This window comes from Bactrocera oleae, chromosome 5, assembly GCF_042242935.1.
Source record: "Bactrocera oleae isolate idBacOlea1 chromosome 5, idBacOlea1, whole genome shotgun sequence".
NCBI lineage: Eukaryota > Metazoa > Arthropoda > Insecta > Diptera > Tephritidae > Bactrocera > Bactrocera oleae.
Window position 1 is genome coordinate 55,252,877 of NC_091539.1, and position 25,431 is coordinate 55,278,307.

The 25,431-nt window shown below is 30.7% G+C and overlaps 1 protein-coding gene across 2 annotated transcripts in view; it reads right to left on the reverse strand.

The window, feature by feature from the left end:
- LOC106615707 (uncharacterized) overlaps window positions 1-20,603 on the reverse strand; it is a 78,748-nt gene extending 58,145 nt beyond the window's left edge. For both annotated transcript variants that reach the window (XR_011396404.1, XM_070109660.1), the window contains exons 1-2: window positions 20,185-20,603; window positions 18,771-19,023 (exon numbers count right to left, since the gene is read on the reverse strand). Coding sequence is in view for 1 of the 2 variants with exons in the window: in XM_070109660.1 (XP_069965761.1) it covers window positions 18,771-18,852 (82 nt within the window). In the remaining variant the exon portion in view is untranslated. The remainder of the gene's footprint in view (window positions 1-18,770; window positions 19,024-20,184) is intronic.
- Between the last annotated feature and the right edge of the window lie 4,828 nt (window positions 20,604-25,431).

Here is a 25,431-nt window from a genome sequence, read left to right on the forward strand (position 1 = left end):
GCGTTAAAATCTCCGAATGTATAGATATAGATCGGACTACAATCAAATATAGCTGTCATACAAACTGACCAATAAAACTCAAGATAAAGATCCTTTTATATTAGCTTATGCCAAAAAAAGTAAAAAAAAATAGTAAAAAAATGCTTCTGTAGAGAGTATTATAGCTTCGATGTGGCAAAAGTTAACGTTTTTTATTGCTTTGGTAATAATTAATTACATACATCTATAAATATATACAATAAGTTTCATATTAAACACTTATTTATTAAATTATTTTTACTTGTTATTATCAAGCAGTTTTGCATTTTACCGTTCGCTTTATACACATACTTATTAATAATTTCTTTGAACCTATGTTTATTTTTAATTAAAAAAAAAATTTCGCTCAATTGCACAATTATTTGAATTATGTGACTTTCATGCGATTTCCTTATTAATTGTTTGCAAAAAACAATTTTTTTTAAGTAAATTGTTATAGTTTTTAACTAAATATGTAACATACTTATTATTTTATGTGCATACATATTTATAGAAAGCGAAAACTGCTTCTACGTGCTTGTGTAGTAATTTCTAACAAAAGACTTAAGACACGAACCCGATTGTATTTCTGGTAATTAAAATTGTACACTTTCATATTTATTACGCTTCATTCGCTTTAACTAAGTGCAATTGAATGAAAATAAATTATAACTGCTGGTTTAACAATGTTTACGTGTGTTTACGCAGCGACGATTGTCACTGAACATTTAAACATATGAAAATATAATTGTTATAACTAAATTATTGCTGTCGTGAGTGACTTATCGTTTCAAAGGAGAGTAAGTTTTAACTTTCGATTAAAATAGTCTTTTTCATATTTTTTATTTAAAAGAATTGTATTTTCGTGGAAAATATATTTATTTTATATTATATATTATATAAATATATTTTTTTGTAATCCATTTATTTGGTGAAAATTTAAAATTATATATATTTAAGAAAATTTGTTTTCACTTGAAAAATACAAATAATTTTGGCTAATATATATTTCAATTGCGTGCTTATTTCTATAGTTAAATGGATTTGATAGACTTCCTGGAAATAGTTTTAAGCTTTAACAGCTTTTTTTACTTTATTTTTTTCAAAAAAGGTCACATTTCCGTCCAAATTAGCAATTTTAAATATTTTCTTTGTCATTATTACCATTTATGTGATTTTAGTAACTATTTAGAATCTTTAATGATATAACAGAATCTCTTATTTTATTATTTTTTTTTTTTTTGAATAAACATGTAAATACTCTAAATAATTTATGATGTTGATGCAGTACCTTAATATACATCCATATATGTTAAACAGTGTGATATAAAAAATATGTTTTTTTTTAAGAGCCGTAATGTTAATAGTCGACACAGCAAGGTAGCTTTATTTAGTTTAAAGGGCAAGACTCCGAAGTGGCTCAACTCGTGTCAAATTCGGCGAACTTCTTTGGTTTATACGAGTAAGTAGACATATCAGTCAAAATTTTGGTAATTAGCAGCTTTTCTATACAATAATGCTAAATAATTTGAATTGACTAAATTAACTGTCCTGAACGGAACTGTATGAAACAAATATTACAACCACAGGTATGAGTTGTAATTCGGGTGTTTTAATAAAATAATCCAGTTGAAGGATAATCTAATGGATATAGCAAGATTCTAGAAAACATATTTAATTCTGATCTTATGTTTACTTTTTGTAAGAAGTTTCTACAAGAAATAATGTAGCTTTATTGAGAGACTTTTATTACATAATAAATAGGGAGTCTCTTGTAATACTACATAAAATACATTGCTATATTTGAGATGGTTAGTATTTTCAAAATATAGGTCTGGTTGCTCTGATCTGAGTTTGTGTAACAATGCGGTAAGAATACTTTTTATCAACTAAAAAATTGGGTTATTACTTTCAAGCAAATAAAACAGAAGCTATATTTGTTAACTTTCCATTTTTTATATAAATAATTTAGTATTTTTGAAAAAAAATTTTATGTGGCTTAACATTTGAGTATTGTAAAAATGAACTGAAAAACAAGAAAAAACGTTAACTACGCTTCACAAATAAAAAAATTTACATACAAGGATTTTATTTTGATCGTTCAGTTTGTATGATAGCTATATGCTAGAGTGGCACGATCTGGAAAAATTTAACAACAATCTATGACCAAACTTCGTGAAGATATTTCGTCAAATGAAACAAATTTTCATACAAAACCTTAATTCCGATCGTTCAGTTTGTATGGCAGTTATAAGTTATATTGGTCCTATATCGGCGGTTGCAACAAATGAGAAGTTTCTTAGACATAAAGCATGTATGCAAAATTTCAGATTGATATCTCAAAAACTGAATGCACTGGTTCGTGTGTTTTGAATATTAATATTTTATTAAAGCCCAACAAATGGTTTAGTGTATAAAAAACTTAAAAATCTTTTAAAAAATAGAATTAAAATTATTTAGCCTTGATGTGTCTCATAACCTTGTTTTAATAAGATTAATCTGATTTTTTTGTTTATGTCCTAGTGGTATAGATTTATATGAATACTAAATACCTAGAAAAAATTGAAAATTATAATCTAAAATTGTTTTTTTTTCAGTACGTTAGTTAAATTATGTCATTAATCATAGTCAAAATTAAAAAACGAATAAAATATATTGCTCAAATATAATCAGCAATCACTCAACTTTGCTTCACCTTTTCATTAACTTTGAAGCATTGAAATTTGATGCATCTTCTGCGTTAAGCTATCAATCTCAACTTAATTTAAGCTTCTTCTTTTCTTGTCTCACTTTTGGGCTCAATTGAATTTATTTTTGATGTTTTTGTGTTTTTTTATATTTTTCTGTATTTTTGTGTTTTTTTTTGTTGTACTTTTTTGGCTCACTATTGCAACATAAAACGTGCAAAGTGCACCAAATTCCAGTTTCAAGCTTGTTACTGCTGTCAAAAACCAACAAACGTCCGACCGGAGTTGCGCTGAAAACCAAAAGCGGCTTAGACGAAATTTTTTTTTTTTAATTTACCATTTATATATATTTTTGTTCATTTAATCAACTGCGTTCAGTTAGCTGGAGTTGGTTGAAAAAACGCTTACGCAACTCGACGTTTTGCGACTTGTAAGTGGTGTGATGCGGCAACTCAGTATGCTCACTACTTGAATTCGACTTGTGCTCGTAATATTTGTTTTTATGCAGCGTGTACTTGCAGTGCACCCAAAATATTTACCGCTGCGCTTCTTCGTATTTGCCGAGGCATTTAATTTGTCTACGTTTTTATAGCTCATTGTTTTTAAAGCATTTTTGTTGTTTTATTTAATTTTTGTTTTTGTATTTCTTTTTTAATTTTATATTGTAGCGCTGTTGCAAGCATCCGCTGCTTGATTTTGTATACAAGTATTTGTACTTAAAAATTCAAGCAAAACAAAAAAAAATGTACAAACTATTGCACCAATCGCTGGCGCTGGGGCAGGCGCAGTTGAAGGGCATTCGCTGCAACTTGAAAATTTGAGAAGCCGTGGTGCACATTTTATTTGCTCATTACTATTTACACAGTTGATTATATGACCTTTCCAAGTGACCGTGCGTTCATCGCTCACTCATTTAGCACGCAACTGCTTTTGTTTTGACTTCTTTATTAATTATGTTTTGGTTTTAGTGCCGTGTCCCCTGTGCTGCTTGTTTGCATAATAAAATGTGGGCCATCTTTATTAATAATAATTACAATAACATTAAGGTTTTCGTTATAGATTGTCTCATTGTAATCTGTTTAAATATTACGAATGTCTTATGAGGTCAACTGCTTACTTTCATACCGCGCTGAGGCAGCCTTGTGCGACTATTTTACATGATTTTTATTTGATTTTCCCATAGTAATGTTCGTAATTATTTACATTTAATTTAAGGTTATTCATATGCAATCATTTATTTATTTGCATATATTTCTCACTTTCAATGTTTTGAAATTTTCAAATAATTATGAGCACCCGGTATTTCATAAGCTCATTTACTTATTTATTTTTATTTATTTTCGGCATTAAACTATAATATTATATATCTAGTGATATATTTCAATAAACCTTAATAAGATATCTTATATAATAGCTGATATATACAGTAGTAGGAGTAGGAGTAGTATTAACTCGATTTTATCAATTTTTAGCATTACTACATACTAATACCAGAAGAAGATGTTCTATGAGTATGATTACGAAACCCAAATATTGACCTATATAAGCGGTATACCATAAAATCAACAGAATATTGATAGCGGAGTACTCGAGAGCTCGTCTAGAGACACTTTATGTATTATATTATATGTTATCGGTGTACTATTGTTTATTATAGTAATTACGCTTATATTAATTTTAATCAAATAAACAAAACTAAAAACAAAAAAATAAACAGAATATTCGAAAATCTTTATATTTGGTACATGGAAGCTAGCGGAAGTATATATAGATCCGTTTTTATCCATTTTCTACACAAGAGTAGATTCTTATCAGAAAAATATTATATCCGAATTTCAATAAGATATATCAGAGATTGACCGATAATTTCCCTAAAATGTCATTCACCGGCACTGGGGTCTACATTTAGGGTATCTGATGGCTTGAACAGTTATGGTTTGATTTTGACAACTTTTATACTTGATATGGCCTATTTTAAAGGCACTATTATCTATTATGAAAGTTTTATCCCGATATATTCATTGGCGTTTGATTTATGTAAAGTCAAAAACTCATATGGAATTTATAATTGTTTATTTGGAAAGTGGGCGTGGTTGTCGTTCAATTATGCCCATTTCCACACCGTAATATAATTCTTGGTAATTTCTTCGTTTGGTCACTGATAAACAGAGTCGATTTGTCATTGACAAGCAAACTAGAACGTACCTGCTGGTTATTAATATTGTATTCAATTGATTGTCACATGACATACCTGCAATAGAAAAAAAAAGTTGTTGTTAAATAAAATATTAAAATTATTTAAATTTCAAAATTTTGTGCACACATATATATCAGTACACTTATTCGACTTTAGCAGTTGCTACTTAAGTTCAGTGCCAATTTGACTAATTAAATATTTTAGATCGATGTTTTTGCACAGTTTTTGCTTGTTAATTGTTTTAAATAAGTTTTTATTTTATTTGGCTGTAAATTTCCAAAGATTTGTATGTTTTCTGAATAATTTTTGAATAATTTCTGTTTTAGCTTATTTATATAAAGTTGTAAAAATTCACAAGCCTTGCAGTTCACCTTTGAGCCGACCTCGCATTATGCGGGTTCCACCATTAACATTTCTCTACCGAAAAAATTCAAAAAATTATGCATGCAGAAGACGTTTCAAAGAATTGCACATTTTCATTAATAATTTATTGCGTGTTTATTGTGTACAAGTGTTAATAATTTCTGTTTGTTTTTTGTTTTTTGCTAATAAACCATTCATAAGGCTTGAGCAACACTTCACTTTGCCAATGCCCATATTTATATGCAGCGTATGTTTTACAAGTGTAATATTTACAGCCAAGCCCTATTATGAGTATATGAATTTTCCTTACGTATTCATGTGCTTTAACGAACTTATATAAATGTATAAAATTTCGAAATTGTCAGTGTTTACTTAGCTCGAATATTTAGATAGAGGAATGCGCGTTAAATTATATACATACTTAGACCTACCATAAGTTCTGTTAAAAGTTCAGGTCGTTATAAAAATTAAATTAGAATACATATTTTAAACAAAAATTCTTGTTTTGTGTGGTATTAAACAGGCCTTATTTTCCAACTCTGACGAAAAGCTGTAGTTCAATGGCCAATCATCTGCAACAATGAAACCAGGAATTTTGCTTTCAAGTCATTGCTGTGTGGACTTTTCCTTGTATGCTGTAGTAGAATCTTGTTGGAGAAGCCAATGCTCTTCATTGAATAGACTATTGCTTAACTGTTTTTCACGCGTTCTAAAACATGCTGCTGGTACACTTTTGCCCCAGCTCAAGACCTTTTTCACAAAAGTGAAGATGTAAAACGCCTTTACAGCAGCTGGATGTTGACCACGGTAAACACTCGGAATAACATTTTCTTTGTCTTTGGAAATATTTACGTAGATTTTGTCGTTTTTCTTATTAAAAACTTCTTCAAAGGTAAAATTTTTCTTTCTGTAAAAATAATATTTTCATGACCGTTGCCGGCGTGTCACTGAAGAAGCCACTTGCATCTGTTGAGCGACAGTAGTCGTTCATGTGAGGATCATCTCGAATAAGTGTTAACATTGATCTGGTGGATGTATCTATTGCCCGTGACATAATTTTCTGTTTTCTAAGGGCATTTCTGCGAATGCGACGCGTTTTGGAAAAACGCTTTATAGTGCGACAAGAAACAACCTCGAAATGTTTAGTCTTTGTAAAAGCACTTAAATTTCACTTGCGCTTTTTCCACACTTATGTTAAGTGTTTAGTAGGCTTTTATGCGTTTAGCATAATGTCATAATCTGATTTGAAGTATCAACAAAGATATCGAACAGAAATGGTTTCCTTACATATTTTCTTATATATGGCAACCCTGAATTAAAAATAATCATAGTCGATACAAACCATCTTCAAATATTATTTATATCGCCTATATCATATATAATATGTTACCGATACTAAGGATAAAATTTTATACAATTTTTATTGCGGAAAAAATATTAAATTATATACCATACTCCACCCCATATACATTTCCTAATACCTCAAGAGCTCACACTCAAGCCTCTATTTGCATGCAACAACCTTAGCGCAAACATAATTATCGTAAATATGCCTGAGTGTCGGCAACTTCTGAGCGAAATAATTTCGTAATTTTTTATCTGCTTAGCGCTGAAATGCTGCCAAAATATATATACGTGTGTGTGTGAACAAAATGTTTCATGTTAATTAACCGCGATGCAGCAGGTGTCAGGGAAAATATTTTGTATAGCAACAAACCACAGCACAATATATGTCATACATTTGTATATAGGTGCATGTGTGTGTGTGTGTAAACAAAAGCATTGCACAAAATTATGTGTGAAGAATGCAAAGAAACTTAACTTATTTACACACATGTTTTTACTTCAGCATAGCGACATACATATTATGCATACCTACGCACATACACATACTCAGATATGTATGTTGCAACTGTACACATGCTCGCGCATATACCGCTAATTAAGTTTAAAGCGGGCGTTACGAGCGCCAAGCGCTGGACAAAAACGTGTTACATAGCAGCGGCATGGGTGAGCCACAGCGAATTTCGAAAATATTTTCGACGGCACAAAAACCCAACAACAACAATGAAAATATTTAAAAGTGTATTACTGAAAAGAAAGCAACTAAAAAGCTGCATTGTTTACGCTGAAGCAAACTAAAGTAAATAGCGCTGGCTTGAAAGCTTGAGAAAGTACACAACGAGAGACTTAAGCAACGAACTTGCGCTGCCTCAACTAAGTACCTGGCAATGTAGCAATGCGTTGACACAAAAAGCGGTGAATTTCGTGCAGCGTTATGGTTTTTCATTTGCATTTCTTACCCGTTTATTTCCTTAAGGTTTTTATTTATCTGCTTCCTTTTATATCTATTTATAATATGTATACCCTTAACAGTAGATATAAAGTTTGTCACAATGTTGTTACACCCAGAAGGAAACGTGAACTAGTCCCTCAGTTTTTGAGATATCAATTTGAAATTTGTCGCAAGCTCTTTTCTTCACAAAATGCTTCTCATTTGTTGGAACCGTCGATGTTGGGTCACTATAGCTTATAGCGGTCAAATAAACTGAACGATCAAAATTAAGTTCTGTGTGGAAAACTATTTTATTTAAAAATTATCTTTACGAAATTAAGCATAACTTATTTTCCAATGCAACGGTATCTCCGATTAAATTGTTCAGTTCGGGTCACTATAGCGTATAGTTGCCATACAAACTGACCGATCAAAATGAAGTTCTTGTAGGGATACTTTTTTTGTTTGTAAAGGGTATTTCAACTTCGTTGCAATCAAATTTGCCGTTTGTTTGTAATTTATTTTTAATTTAGAAAAAAAATTTTGTTTTTGTACTTTAAAAACTTTTTTTCTTAATTTTTAAAATTTTTTTTCCAACTTCACATTTAAGTTTTTATGTTGTTGTTTTCTTCCATTAATTTCTCTCACTCATTTATTTGCTACACAACTTGCAACAACAACGCAACTGCCTTAACCACCTCTTCCTTGTTGCAACTTCCTCGTTGCTCGGCGCCGCTGTTCACACTTTTCCGTCAGCAATTCAACTGTAACAATAAAATTCGTATCGAGTTTTCCTGCTGCCCGCGCCATTGTTGTTGCGGCGCGTATTTGCTTTCATTTTCATGCAATTAATTACATTTCCCCGTCTCTCGAGCCACAGCTAATTTGAAATCATCCGAGAGCAATGCTACGACGCGTCCGCAGAAGGGCTCAATCGCGCCGCAAACCATAACATTTCCGGTTAAAAAACATATTGTGTGTTGTGTTTATAATTTGTTGAAAATAAAAGTGGTTAACAATCAAATAAATAAGAGTGCAGTTGAGAAAGGAAAAAAGTAAAAAAAATATTCACGCTTGCGCATTTGATGTTATTAAGAAGTAAAGATGAGAAAAAATGCTTTTGTGCTCAGACACTCAGCCACACAAACATATACATGTACTAAGTGGCTACAATCGCTAATTTGCGGCTTGTTGAGTTGTGTCGTTTTCACACAAAGCTTTTCACTTTCGAAATCACAGTTGACAATTTTCGCGCATTCGCTATGGTTATGTGACGGTGTGGTCATTTAATGGCGGATAGAGTGGAAATTCGAAAGCACAACAATTTTAATTAATTTTTTTTTAACATTCTGTAATTTGCTGAGAAATTATGCACTAATGCTTTCAAACAAGGTTTTAGGTATATTATTAAAATAAAATTTTAATTGTGAGTTAATGCTTTTGAAAAAGAAAAATATTAGGTAGCAATTTAGGAGCGAAATTAGTAATGTTATATTGATTCCATTAAAGATTGCGACCAGCTTTGCGTTATTGACTAATTTTTGCTAATATTTATGTTTTGTGGCTCTAAAAAATACGTAGATTTGTCTACCAAATTTAAAAATTTCAAAATTATATTTTTACAAATTTATTAACTAGTTTTCTTTCGGCATTTAAATTTTTTGAGTAATTTCTTATTTTTAACTTCCCGCTAAGAAAATGGAAAATTTTCTAAAAATCGGGAAGATATTGGTTTCACCCCAAAAATCGAGTTCTCAACAGATCTCGACGTTCTGAGGGCCGAGGAAGCTTCCCCGAACATTTCTACGATGATGTCCGTATGTCTGTATGTATGTGTGGATGTATGTGTGTGTGTGTGGATGTATGTGACCCTATTATAACTATTAAACTGCTCAACCGATTTGAATAAACTAAACGGCATTCCAAAGGGTTTCATTGCACTTGAATTTCGTGTAAGTTTGGACCCAATCGGACCAGTAGATTTCGAGAAATCTCAAAAATAAAAATTTTGAAAAATCGTTTTTTTCGAATTTTTTCCAAACGACTTGACCGATCGACACCAAAAACTAATCAGTTCTAAACCTTGAAGAAACACATCGTTTGCCGCAAATTGGGGCAAAATCGGTTTGATTTACTTGCGAGCTATCGAAAACGAAAAATTTCGAAGAGCTCAAAAGCAGTGAAAAAAGCGAAATTTGAACGTTAGCGTATGAAATTAGAGGGAAGTTGCAGGGATGGCCCTTGAGGCCAACCGTTTTCCACATTTTTTTACAAACAGAGTTGCCAACTGACAAGCAATTATAATTACATAAATGTGTCAGTAAGTCCATATAATAAAGCACGACTGTAACATAAGGACATAATGTAACAAAAACAAATTTTCTAGGTTGCCACCTAACTAAATATTAAAAAGTTATCTTGATTTAGTTTGTAACACATTTATTAGTAGAGAAAGATAAACGTTAATTTACTGGAAATAACTGATGTTTTGCAATAGGGTTGCCATGTACCATACAATTTTCAATTTAAAAACACTGGAAACCAATTTTTATTTATTACTATTGTAATTATAACGTGTATGTATTTCCTTAATACCGACATTTTTTTTATACATTTTATAGAAATTTAGATGGAAATTTATTGGTGCTTAAAGTAAAGTATTTGAGCACATTTAAATAAAGAAAATAGTTCTAACAGGATTGCCATCTTAAAATATATATTGGTTTTTGGATATTCATCTGTAAAATATATATTTTTTTATTAAATAACAAAATGTTTGGAAGTTTTTGGGAATGCTTTGAAGTTTCATTTATTTGTAGCAGGGTTGCCGTTTAGCATTGATGATTTTTATTTTTATATACAATTATTTTCATGATATATCATATATATTTTATATTAAATAAAAAAATCGCAGACATTTTGTTTCACTCTTTTTTTGGGGACCAGTGTTGCCATGCAAATATTTCGAACTTATTTAAATATTTTTATTAATTTGAAATCGCTCTTACCGGAAATAATTATTCACAAATACCTCTCATAAAATACATTTCATTCTTAACTGTCTCATTACGCTGACTAATTCGTTTTCGAACACTAAAAACAGAGTAACCGAAAAAAAAGTTCAACTCCTCTCCATTAAAAGCATGTTCACACATTGTCGGTGTAATTGCAAGCACACGAATTGCACTGGTTTTGCTGCCGTAACTGCACAACGCATGTTGCATGCAACATTAACGTAAGATTTACAACACGACACGCATGCGCTGCGCTAAATTTCCCATCCAACTACTCACTCATATGCACACGCACACATATGCGGCGATGCGCTAAGGCAATAAAGAGAATTTTAATTACCACCAACAACAAAAAAAAAACAGCAAGCAATGTATTTGGACGACATTTTTGAGCACAATAAAAGCATGCGACAAACACGAAGCAAACGCTTCACGAAAGTGTTTTTATAGTTTTGCTCGCTTTTCCTACTTTTCTGTGCCATCTTGCCAAAGTACTCGAACGTTTGTCGACTGTGAATTATTGCTTCAGCACGCAATGGGAGCAACACGATCTGGCGACATGACTCAAATACGAAATCACCAACAAAATCAATTCTAGAAAATAGGGAAGCGCATATAGCGAATCAAAAAGAAAAAAAGTGGATGTTGTAAATTTGTTTGACAATTGATGGATTGTTTTTTGCCAAAACTGTACAGCACCAAAATAAATTTTTTAAATCAAAATCCCCATCAGTACTCCTTAATTACCTTAGGCCTCTGCTTGCGTTTAACCCTACAGACAGCGTGTCTAACTTCGATACTTAATCATAGTCAAAAATCAGTGGTGGCACTCGAACAAAAAAAAATTTTTGTAAATCAGAAGTATAAAAGTAAATGAGAAAGTACAAAGGTAAATCGCAGCGTAGAGTGACCGAAGGGAAGGCGGCGATTCATCAGAGAGAAAATATATAATTATGAAGAAAATAATATTTGGAAAGTAAAAGTAAAAAGGTAAAGAGTGCAACTAAATTTGTTGTAACTGGGAGTTACGATGTGAAAATTACTTTTATTTTTCAATTTGCTGTTACTTATTAATAGCCGTTATCTTGCTTTATCACTAAAAACGTGATTTGGTAGAGTTGCCAACCATTAATATACCTATATAGTTTTATTGAATATAAATTTAATAAGTATAAAATTTCGCGCACTTAGTTTGTTTGAAGTTGAAATTAATAAAGTATGAGTTGGAAGTGGGTTGCCACTTTAATAATTATTTCATTATTACAAAGTGGTTAAATTTATTAAAAAATTGCAACAAATGGGTGAAAGCAGTAAATTAAAATATTGCATTAATTAATAATGAGTTGCCACCTTGTTGATGTTTTTTTAGAAAACGGTTAAATTGATTAAAGAAATGCAAAAATATTATGAAATTAAAAACCAAATTTAAATGTGTGGATCAATTGAAAATTTAGAAAAAAAAACAAAATTCCACAAGTATTACTTAATATATTTTATAGAGTACCCGATTACATTCGAAACAAATTTTGTTTAAAATAAATAAAAATTTGCAAATTTTAAATGAAGATTGGGCCTTTAGCAACAGGGTTCTTCAAAAAGTTAAGTTATGATATAAGACAGTGCTGCCACTTCGTTCAGTTAATAATTATTAAATTTATAAAAAAATGATTCAAATCATCTCTAAACCAATTGCCAACTGATAAATATATTAAAATAAAAATAAAACTGATTTATTTAATTAAATAACAATTTTCAAAGAAATAAATTTAAAAAAATATATTTTTAAAATATTTTATTTTAATTAAAAAAAAACTTTAAAGGTATCTTTTAAATTAATTTTTTATCTGAAAAATAGTTAATATAAATTTGGTAGAAAGTTTTGGTTTACTATTCACGCCTAAGAAAATTTTATATTGATAATGATATAAATTAATAATAATATTTTAATCAAAATTTTTTGACTTCAACTTTTTTTAAACTTTTTGAGTTTGTAACGGAATAATCAAAAATAAACTTTTTAATTTGCCGTAATAAATTGACGTTTCCTATCAAACACTAAAACATATTTAAATATCTTTGCCTCTAATATAAACCGTTACTGGCGTAATTACAATTCGATGACGTCGTTTGTTCTTCACTGCACATTACTTTAACAAAGCATACACACACAAAAATAATATCAAAATTAACAAATTCTATGCTTTTCCTTTGCTTTTACTCAAAACTACTGAATGCATTTCCTATGCAACACAAGCACCGTTCTTTCAATAGATCCCATTAAGTAGATTATTTATTTACCTTGAGCTATATACAAGTACTACGATGCATACGTATATTTATTATTATCACAATAAAAACTTCCTTGGTCATGCACCTTCCAATAAATTCATATCAACTTTGTATTATTTACACATTATATTTCTATTGTCTGTGACTGCTTTGTTAATTCTCGAAATTCTTTCATTGCCCATTTGCATAAAAATCTCGTAAAATCGCCACGACGTTCGGCATTCAATTGACTATGCACTGATTGGAATTTAATGTTCGAGCTTTGATTCTAAAGAATGCCACTTGTAGAATAATAAAGCATAGAAGAGATGGAAGAGTAGAGAAGAATGTCAGCAAGTGCAGTTAGTGTATTAAAGGGGTATATTTTTGATTTTTATTTAGTTTTAAGGTAGTTATGGATTACTGAATTATTGGATTATTATTTGAATTTGTGAGACTTTTTGTATTAAAAATCTGAATGGGAATGATTAGTAATTAAAGAAAGTAGAAAGATATACAAATTGGTAAAAATTTAGTAAAAGTAATATTTAATTTCTTTTTATTTTGTAATTAGAAAATTTAGAAAATAAAATTGTTAATTTTTTTTTAATTTTTCGACAGTTTCGATGTTCAAAAATATTTTCCTATATTTTTTAAACTACAAATTATTTTTAAAATTATAGACCAGGTTGAGTTTAAATTAAAACTTTAGACACGTTTTTCTGAAACTACTTTTCTCAACACGGTCGGCTCAATATGTCAGGTTCTAATCAGTCGAATTATTCAACAAGAAAAGACTATCTCATTTCTAATATTTTTACGAGATTCGGAAAAGTTAAAAAATTAATTAAAATATCGATCATTATTTTGGAGTATCTGTCAATTTCTGAAAAAAAAATTGTTAACCTTTGTTGGTTCATACGATAATGACATTTGTATAATCAAAAATTCGTAATTGTTTTATTTGTCAGATGACACAAGGGTAGAAATCGTGACGACGAGAACACGGACTTTTTTTACCACCCTCTTCTTCTTGAAATTTACTTTAAATGAAATATGAATAAAATAATGGAAGCTTAAAATATTATTTCTTTTTTTTTATCAAGTGCTAAAAACCTTCGAATTTTGATCTTTTAAACTAGAGTAACAGTTTTCTAAGCTACTAATTTAAATATATAATATTTGGAGTGTCATATAAAGGAACTCTGCAGATCTCCTAGAACTATTATTGGGATGAACTTTTGGTGTAAAAATTATACCAAGAAATGGAAAAATTACCGAATTTGACGGTTAACGAATTTTCCTGAAAATATTTAATAGAAATATGGTTTTTTTTTTGTTTATGAACTTTTTTGACTTTTTACATAATCGAGTTATAAACTATCCTATCTTTTAAGTTGAATCCAAATGGATACAGTGTGGTAAATTTGACTAAAATTGGTTCTGTAGTTAAGGAGTTTACCCCGGACAAACAATTCGGCAAGACAGCATTATATACTTAGATGAGTATTAATTTCAGGTTTATCAAACATATCGACTAATTAGATTAAACCTCTTTTCATTTATAATACTTGTATACAAGAATTAAAACCCTTTATAAAAACGGAATTAATTTCCGAACACGCCCAGCAATGACTTTGACCATAAACTTGAGCTGCTGACAGCTGTTGCTATGAATTTGCCACCAATAAATTTCTGTGATAATTAATTTCGTTTTTACTCAAGCATAATATTGAATCTCGAAGACACGACTTACTTGCAAATGGAAAACAAGAAGTAAAAAATAAAAAAATAAATAAAAATCATGAAAAAAATTAAAAATAAATTAATGAAAAGAAAAATCTATAGCGAAACTTGTGAACAGAAGTAATTCAATATGGCAGCATCGCAGCAGTTGACTGTAATATATCAATGGACAACCGGTGGTTGGCAGCAAAGCTAAAGGAGTGCCGCTGCCGAGCGCCAACTGCAGAGCTGTTGCAGCATGACAAAGCACAACACCGCTCTATGTTTTTGTTGTTGGCGCTCGGCGTGGCAATTCAAGTTCAAGGCGCGCACATTGCCACCAAACTGATGAATATTGGTGCATTGCTATCTGCTCGTTTGATGCGCTGGGAGTCAAAATAATGTGTGTGTGTGTGTGCTGACAATTGCAGCAGTCGCAGCTAAAACACGCACACACACATTCACATACATAAGTATGTGCAATAATAATAAACAATATTGCTGCACATTTGCACTTTGTTAAGCGAGTGCAACAGCCCGCCAACAACAATTACTACAGCCAGCTATGGCACCCATTCATCGCTTTTTGCGTTTTTCATTTCAAATGCGGCACCTTCATGGTCGTCGGCCGCCTGGTCGGGAAGTGTTGCGCTGTGGAAATCGGATACAGTCACCCATCGTGCGCTGCACTCCACCGCATTGACTGCACTTTTGTTGATGTTGCTTTTGCATGCTGTTGTTGCTGCTTTGCTTGAGTGCATCGTGCAATGTCTAGGGTGTGCAACAATCGTGCCGCTTACTTGTTGTTGCCCTGCTGCAGTCTACTGGCTGGCTATTTAAGAATCACGGAACTGAAAGTATGCGCCTCAGCGCCGTTTAAGCAGCAAAAATAACATAATAAGTCTATATATATATAATATATATGAGTCACGTGGTGCAAGTGTTTATGGAGTGTGCAGTTCTATACTGTTATGTGGTGCTGCAGGTGTCGTTTTCTGCGCAACAAGTGGCAGCAGTGCGAGTTCTTTGTTGTTTTATGTTTTGGTTTTCCCCTCATTTTCGTCCAGAATTTTGAATTTTGAAAAAATCGAGTAATAGAATTTTCCTCTGAATTTTGGTTGGCGTAAGGGTTGGAAATTTTCTAATTCACAAATTTTGAATAAAAAATTTGGTTTTCATTGAAAAATCAGAATTGAAATATTTAAATATTTTTTTTACTTCTAAAATTGGAGTGACAAAGAAACCAAATATGTTTCAAATCTAAAACTGAATAGATCAAAAATATCTAATTGAAACTGAAATACTGTAAATAAAATTAATTAAGTGTAAATAGGACAAGAAGTGTTGATCTAGTTGAAATTTAAATAAAAATAAGCTTCCTTTTTTCAAAGATAACCAAAACTATTAAACACGGAGTAAAAAAGCGTCAAATATTTTAAAACTCAAAAACACAATTTTCTGATGTTTTTGCATGTTTAGTTCAAATTTGTTCCAGTTTTTAAGCCGGTACTAAACATTTCATTTTTATTTTTCAATACGCTTTTAAGTATTAAAGATTTATTTTAAGTTTTTCAAACCAGTATTTGGGATTAGAGGTTTGAAAATTATTTTTTAGAAAACGAAGAAGAGGTTTGGGAGCACAGAATTTTTTTTTTGTTATCAAAATGTGAATTCAATTGTCTTTTTAATGCCACGCTGATTTTATTTGAGGAATCTAAATATTTTCATATTTTCAACAAAATTTTTTTTTATCAAAAACTATTATTTTTTAAATTTTAATATAATAATTTAATTTAGAAATAAGTCTTCAGGAATAAATTAATTTAATAAAAATGCGTAAATATTTAAAATTTATTTAGAGTTATTTCACTAATATCTTAAATTTGCAAAATTTATTTTAAAATTATTTTTAGATAAACAACAGTTATAATTATAGTAAATGTTACTTCTGTAATGACACTTTTATTTAATATTGCTTTTTAATTAATTACAAAAACTTTCTATCATTACTTATCTATGCCTACCCACTTATCTGAAGCTGTTTAAATAAAAAAAGCTAATTCGTTCATGGTTATAATTAGAAATTTCTAATTACAACAAATACATTATTAACCTAATATAAATTAATTTTAATATTTTTATTGAAGCTTTCGCTTTCTAAGTTGACAATTCTAACCACCATAAATCACCAGATTTTACTTTCATATTTTATTTTTTCATATCGAATTAAAACATTAATATTTTGTAAATATTCCCAAAAGTTGCTACTTAAACATTAATTCGCAATTGAAGGACGAACGATTTTTTTTCTTTTTATTTGTTAACAAAATAGAATAGACTGTGTTTTGTGTGAGAGAAGCCAACAAATATTTTGAAATAGTTTCAAACTGATCTGCTCATTATAAAATCTAAACTGCCGTTCTTCTTTTTGAGTGAAATATACATATACATACATATATATGAAATGAGCTTTAGCGTTAAGTGTTTAACAATTGATAATCTTGTCTTAAAAGAAACTACAATACATGGACAAAAATTATGGGTGTTCAGAGTTTTGCAAAACGTAAGATTTTCAGGTACAGATAGTTAAAATATTGTAAAAAGCAATACTATACAACAAAATGTACATTCAAAAAGAGATTTACAATTTATTTTAAAGTATTTTATTAGAAAAGAAAAAAATATTTATCATATGTGATTTTTCGGGAATACAAAAACTTTAAAGAAATGCACTTTCATTTCAGTTTTGAGCTGATATAACAAATAAACTAAACCGTTTGCGTTTTCATAAAGATTTTTATCATATATTTGTTCAGTAACTATTAGTCTCTTTAATATTTGATGATTCGTTAGAACATACAATTTAGTTTTTCCTTTTCTTTAACAATTAAAAGGCTTCCTTTGAAATTAAAAGCTTCAGACAAAAAGCCAGCCAAAAAGTCGGAATATGTTCCAAAAAGGCAAATATTTTCCAAAAATAAAATTTAAGCATCTGTACGGAGTTGTTAGAATTTTTATTTGGAAATGAGGTTTCAATTCCATAAGGTCAAAGGTTACAAATAACGCATTAGAAATAATAAATTTAATCCCAAAATATGATATTTTTTAATCTCAAAATTTTTTATTAAATTTAATTTTAAAATGTATACTTGTAATCCCGAATACTGGACTCAAAAATTAAAAAAAAAAATTGTTTTTCAACTGATATTTTCTCGTGCTTGTGTACTTCGCACAACTACCCTTCTAAACTACAGTTCGCACAGAGTCATCATCTTCAATATTAGAGTAGTGCTCGGTAAACTTACACATTCAAACGGTTTATTGTACCGAAATCAGAATTAAAAACTGAAAACCTAATTTTAATCCAAATTTTTTAGTGTAAAAGTAGGCAAATCTGGAGGCTTTCAAAATGTATTTGCTTTTTTACTGGTAGCTTTTCAAAGTGGAATCGAAAAACACTTAGGAAAAAAAGTATAATTCAATAGTTTTATAATCGTTATTAATTTCAATATCTTTTATTAAAGTATGAATTTTGGAGCAATGTTTTTAAAACATATTTTGCTTCAATTTTTTGGATTCTCATGCCGTTTTAATTTATTTTTTATTTAAAAAAAGGATATTGAAGTATGTTTTTATAAGTTCGCGGTGAATATTAAAAAAATTAAAAATATATTTATATTATATATATATTTATATAATATATTATATATATTAAAAATATATTTATATTTTTTTAATATTATTTTTTTAATAAAAATATTTTTTTAATATTACTGTTTTCTCTTTTTATTTTACAACTTTTTGTAATAAATTAGCGCCATTCAAGGCACTAAACTGAGTTTATTCGTTCATGGGTGAATTGTGCAATAAATTTCAGCTGCAAACGAAATTCAAAAGGGTTGTAAGAAATTAAGGTGAACATTTTTTTTTAATCTGAAAGATATTTTTCATTTCAGTTTTTCTTCTCTTTTTAAATATTGATAGTTATTTGGTCGAAAGGAACATTAAATGAATTTTTTCAGTTTTTGGTATATAAAAGATTTTGGAATGAGACAATCATATACATATATATTAGGTAATTATTTTAATATATAAATTTGATAATTTCAGGTAATTTGTACCATGTGCTAATTTTATAAGCAATAAAATAAATAAATAATAATGTTACTATAACTTATTCTTCTGAACATGTTTTAGTCCATATTCTCTAAAAAAACACTCACCTGTATTTTGTGCATCGATGCGTGCGTGATAGCCTAAAAGGCTGATGATCACGAGGATCAGCTGTGTACGTATGTGTGGCATTGCAGCTTAGCTGTTGTTCTTGTTGCTTAATAGCGTAACACTGATAACGTTGAAATAATTTTATAAAAAATATATATATCTTTTTAAATTTTTACAATTTTAAACCTTGAAAAAATAATTTACAAAAGTTTCACTAAAAGTTTGTAGTTCACTTTTAAGATCTTTGAAACACTAAAAAATACAATAATTAAAATAAAAAAACCAAAATTAATAAAATAATACTATATAATAATATAATCCACCGAAGAATTAACTACATGAGACACGTTTTAAATATGCGTGTGAAAAATTCTTTTTGCGCGCATAAAAAATGTTTGTACATATAAGTAAATCAGTTTTGAAGTTTGTTATATAAAAGCATGTACACATATAGTCTTTATTATTGTATTTTATTTTTTACTTGTTCTTGTTCTTTGCACCAGACTGTCGCAGCGCGCGACCGCAAATTCTGCGCCAACTGTTTCTTGAATGAACTCTTTATTATTGCTGTTGTTATTTTTTCTTTCAAATATCTTTTCTGTTCTTTTTTCGCACACACTACGTATATTCTGCAATTCTATAATTTAATATTTTTTGTTGTAATTTTTCTGTGTCTGCTACGTCGTCCGCGTTCGCAAGCAAACAGGTGAAGTTGGCGGCTGCAAAACTCGTAGTGGTAAGTATGTCACCGTTACATGCGGCGGCAGCAAAAGCGGCAAAAAAAGCGGTAACACTGAAAACACCAACAACTGTTGCAGCAGCACTAGCAACAACTACGAAAAAATCTGTGACGAGCAATTTCAGTGTTATTTTTGATGTTTCATATTTTGCGTTGTTGCTTTTGCGCTTTCTGTCATGTTCCAGTGTTTGCTCCAACTTTCTTTACAGTTGCGGCATTTTGTTGCGAATTTTTATAACTCGTATTTAGTTTATTATTGGATTCTGTATATTTATAAACATATGTGCACTGTTTTTATATTTTTGAAAAATATTTTTTTTTGGTTCAAAAGTTGAATGAGTTTTGAAAATATAAATTATTCCAGTTTTACAATGGCTTCAGGCGTATAGTGTTAATGAAAAATTACGGTAATTTTTTCATTGTTTTTTTCCATTCTTGCGCCGTTTTTATATTTTTGCAAATTTTTTTAATTATTTTGGGTTCAAGAGTTAAAGGAGTTTTGAAATTTAAAATTTTTGCATATGCGGAAAATTTTTTTCGAATACTTCTTTCTTTTGAAACTTTTTTTGGTAATTTTTTATTTAAAAACTTTTTTTTTGTTTATATAATTTTTTTTTTAAATATTTGTTTTGTTTCATTCGATTCACAAAATATATTTTTACAGCATTTATTACACTTTTATAATTCCAGCATGCTTTCGTTTCAATTTTCACACGCTAGTTTCTTTTTTATGTTTTTCTGTTGTAAATTTTTCAATTGCGTCTGCGCATGCGCACCCGTTCATTTGCCTCGCTCGACTGAAGTCACGGTTGTAGCGCATACAACGCGTTAACTTCAACTTTTTGTAACTTTCGTTCAACCAAATTGGTTACAACCTCGGGTTGTATTATTTGTTCGATTGCCGAAGCTTTGGAGTCGCTTGAAAGAGCGAACTGACGCAACAGCTTTTAAAGCATACTGTGTAAGACACCACCAACGTACTGTATATGTCCACAGGAAGGCAGGAATGGAGACAAATCGAAACGGAAACGTTCAAACGGTAAACGGCGGTCAAAGTCGCGCTTAAGCGTTGCAGCCAACCGACACGTTCAGGTGGTAAAAGTCAACTGAAAGTTGTTGGACACATACGTACTAGTTGCGCTTAGCGTGTAGCGTGTGTGGAGCTTGGCGTTCAGCCATGTGTTGGCTGAGGCCTTACGGTAAACTTGGTTTGTAACGTCGAACTTGGTTCAAACCGCGTGCCTGCTTACTCTCACTCTCTCGCGCTCTCTTTGATACGAACAAACATGTTGCCACCACTTTTCATCTCAATTTCGTTTGCAACGCTCATTTTTCATTGCTCGTGGCTTGGCGTTGCTCTCAGCTCGCTATTTCACCTGCTTTAAACATTTCTTAAGCTCTGTGCTTCAGCTGGGCTGCAGCGTGTGTATTTTCTTTGCTTGCGGCTTCGTCTATTTTTATCTACTACTTGCCACAATTTGTTTATTTGGCTTTTTTTTTTCTTGCCACTCGACTTTTTCTCTTTACACACTGCGCCAATTTCGCAGGCAATTCAACCGCAAATTCGTCTGTCTTAATTTATTTATATTGCTTCTTTGGTAATTTTGTTTTACAATTTTTCTTTGCCACAAATGCTTTCTTTAGTTTCAACTCTTTCAGCTTAATAGTTTAGTAACAATATTAATTACGTTTGCTGGAAATTGTGCTAAGTGGTTTAATCCAATAATTCGCAAGTGACGCTGAAATCGTTTTCACAGTTAACGCCGAGACGCTTTAGAGCCATTCGCCAGCTTTTTGTTAGTTGTTTAGTTGGATATGTAGATTTTGTGACTATTTTAGCGCCGAACAAACTATTGCTGATTGCGTTAGTATGTTTGGTTTGAAATTTAGAGCGATTGAAATTTAGAAGCCTATGGAAGAGATAAATATTGGTTGGAAATTTGCAACAATTATAATTATAGTATTGCAAAATGTTGCACATAGAATAATTTTAGGTTCATAAGGGATCTTTATAACACCTGTACCTAATATATACAAATATATATGGATATATGAGATTATGTGGTCAAATTTGATCTGATGGTATATCACTACAATAGAAATGTTGACTCATATCATGAATTGCAGTAAATTGAAAGAAATCGGACTGCAACTACCCATACGACACCATTTTAAATTCCATTGGATTCCTTACCTAGTGCCTACAAGGTGTAATAACTCGAATCTAAAATCGGTTATTTAACCTTTTAAGCTCCCTAATATCCAATATGAGGAACTTAGGAACTAATGCTGACTTTATACCGAAATAATGGGTAAATCTGTGAAATATTTTAAAGAAATTTAGAAGTTATTTTTTTTGATAATAATGTATGTTTTATACGTTTTTAATACTCTTTTAAAGCTAATATAATGAATGTAGAACTTCAGGTTGACCTTATACCGAATATTGCGATTCATATGAAATATATTTTCACACAATTAAATGAACTTAATATCTTGGACATAACGTAGTTTAGGCAAAAAATTGTTGAAATCGGACGTTGGTTTACTCCAGCATTCATGAACTATACAAAAATTATTGTTATTTTAGCATATTGAATATATTGACAATTGTGTGAGTTATGTTAAAATATTGGGTAAAAATATTTGCATAAGTAAATTTTTATAAAAGCCAAAAATAAATTAATTTGTCCACACTATTCACTAGCTCCAATAACCCAACATATGTAAGTCGTTTTCGATCATCCGGTTGACTGTTCCGTTTATATCGGTCAATATGTGTGGTATTTTTTTCTTGACCATAATTCTTATTGTGGTTTAGCTTTGGTGTAGCTTCCATATAACTAAGATAAAGAAGATATCCATTATTTTCTGATGGATGGTCTTAGTAATCTGTATCTTATGTCATAAAAGGGTTACACCATATGACCTTAGAAATATATGTACTCAAAAAACTCCTTAGGCGGCTGACCGGGGTTGAGGATGAGAAAAGTTTTGGTATGAGTTTGGTGGGATTGCCTGGGAATATTTTACTATAAGCTGCCGTCCTAACTTAATTCGGACCTGCGCTGTCAGCAATTACACGTTAATAGTGACATGACAGAATCTCCGCGTGCTAGGTTGGGTGATCCTAATGCATCCACCTTATAGTTCAAACTTGACGCCAAGTGTAACTACTTCTTCTTGTCTATGACGAATGATTTTGGTGGTGAAACAATTATCTCAAAAGTAGCTTGTAAGAAGGTCTGTTCCAGTTTTTTGCCAATAGAGAGGGTTTGTATGAGTAACTGTTAAGAAACTGATATGCTGATTGTGATTGCTCTTCTTGTAATTGTTATTTGGGTTTTGAACTGGTATGAGCTTATTATTTTAATTTCTTTCCAATAATAAATGTTGAAATATTATCGAAAGGCCTTTCGAGAAAACTTGTGCAAAGCTCAAAATTATTGCCACGCTGCAGTTGTATCCAAGACTTTTGTTAATATTAGCTAACTATCTCTCTTAAAACTTATCTTTACATCTATGATCTCTCTGACTGTAAAGCTTTGCATTTCGAAACAAAAGTTTTAAAATTTTCTAGCTTTAAGAAAATATTTCCATAAAATATTTTATTAATAATTGGAATTTGGTTTTTTATGATACTTTGTTTTGCAATCGTTGTAATTTGATAAAAATACTTCATACAACTGCAAACATAATATCAAGCATAGCCAACTATGATATCACTATTAACTGAAAATTTCAAATATTTTATTATGATTTGGAAACTTCAAGCGCCAAAATAGTAATTATCTGAATCTGCGCTCAAGTAACCAAAAAATAAAAAAAAGCTCAGATAGGGTTATAAAAAATTTATATACGAAAGTAAGCGAGTAAATGCTATGAATGTTCATGAGCTTGATAGATTTGAAAAATTATAGACGGTTTTAGTTTGATTTTTTTCTTAACGCAATTCTTTTTGCAAAAAAGTGTGGTATATTTTTAATTTTTCCAGTTTTTCTCGCAACCAAATCGTCAAAAAATTCACCGAACGACTAAGTCAAATAAAAGGTAATAAAAGCAATAATAACAAACAGCGCTGCTGGTTACATGCCGCCCAACAATTGCAACGTCGGCGACCGCATACGCGCACATGTATATATATATATGTATTTATATGTTTGCGCTAGTAAGTTGCAAGCAACAATTTTGACAAATCGAGCTCGCATATAACAGCGTTAACGGTATTTTGCAAATAAACTCGCAATTTTAATATGTGACATATGAGAAAAAGAGTAAACCGAAAAGTTGTGCGCCTAAAAACCAATGGCACAGTGGCAAGCAGTTGCAACGCTGTCAAAATGCGATTTTGTGTCAAGCGGCAAAGGCATTGTAGCATATGGTGGCTGAAATAAAAACACAAAAACAAAGCAATCGTCATTAACAATTGGCTTTACATACTTTCGCAGAGGAAATAGTTATTTTGGCATTAATTGTGCACTTGCAACACACCATAAATAAATATAGGCTGCATTCGACAGCGACTCATGTTGTGGCATGTGAACGCGGACAGGTTGAGCGAGTTTGTTGCTTAAGTCTTTTTGCATTGATCATTTACATTTTTTCGCTGCATATGGCGACAGTGTGAAATTGCCGGTGGGCAAACACACACACACACATATATTTATATATACTAAAGTGGCAACACCTTTTTGTTAGAATTATGCGAAATTAGTTACTTTGATTAGTGACTTGTCATATTATTGATTGTTTGAGGTCTTGTTTGTTGAATTTTTTTTGTTTTTGGAAACTCTTATGATTTATTTTTTTTCTTCAGAAACTCTTCTAGTATTAGGTCGTGTTTGTAGAAAATATGCAACTACAAGACGAGTTGAAAATTTAGTATACATTTCATCGGAGGCCACCTCCAATTATTTTAGTTAGTTATACCCGAAATCGGGATAAAAAGTTTTCCGTAAATTAAGAAAGCATTTCTTATTGATGAGCAAAAATGCTGCTGTTACCAAAAAGTGGCTTGATTTGAGTTTCCTCCATAGCTGCGATACGCGCGCCGAAGCGATAAACACAGTGCACGTCCAAAGATGTTTTTACGGAGAAAAATACTAAAAACTCCACAATATAATTTATAATATGAAGTTGATCGAAGTAAGGGGAATCAAAAGCTCTGTACTTCTAGATAGTCATCTGAATCGAATATACAATCACACCGTATGTTTGAAGCTATGAAGATCTGAATCACACACGCTTAATGCTCAATTCTCAATTCTTGCTCAGATTTAAAAACGAGTCTCCGAGTTTGAAGGATAGAGCTCTCAAAGAATTTTTGTAAAATATTTGATATTGTACAAGATCTGAGATTTCGTTCCGAAAGTAATCTCTTGTTGAGTCAAGTTATATAAGAAAAATATCACCCTAACATTACTGGAGTAAAAACCATAGATTTTTTTTTGGAAATGTTCATTATAAATCAGTCACAATTTTAACGCTAAGTATCCAGAATGCTTGCAATCCTATTTTTTAGTAAAAACTAATGACGAGAGCCTAACTATGAGAAAATTTTCAACTCCGTTTTCTAGAAATTCTTTCCCAAACTTTAAACCTTAGTTTTGCATATATGGAACTTCCCACGAGTATTCACACATTTATTCATATAAGCTCTAGTAAACCAATTACTCTTGCACTAAATTGAAAGTTTCATTTAGCACTGTAAAAATGAACTGACTTAGATGAATAAACACTCTTTAATTTGATAACTTGTTGCCATTTAAAGGTAACTTTTTAACGGCACTCTCATAGAAAACCTCGTCCTTATTGGCAAAAAACTGGGACAGTCGATTTTCTCATGCTTTTCTGGAGATGAATCCATCAAAATCATTGGCCATAGACAGGTAGTGATCAGATGATGCCAGGCCCATCCTGTA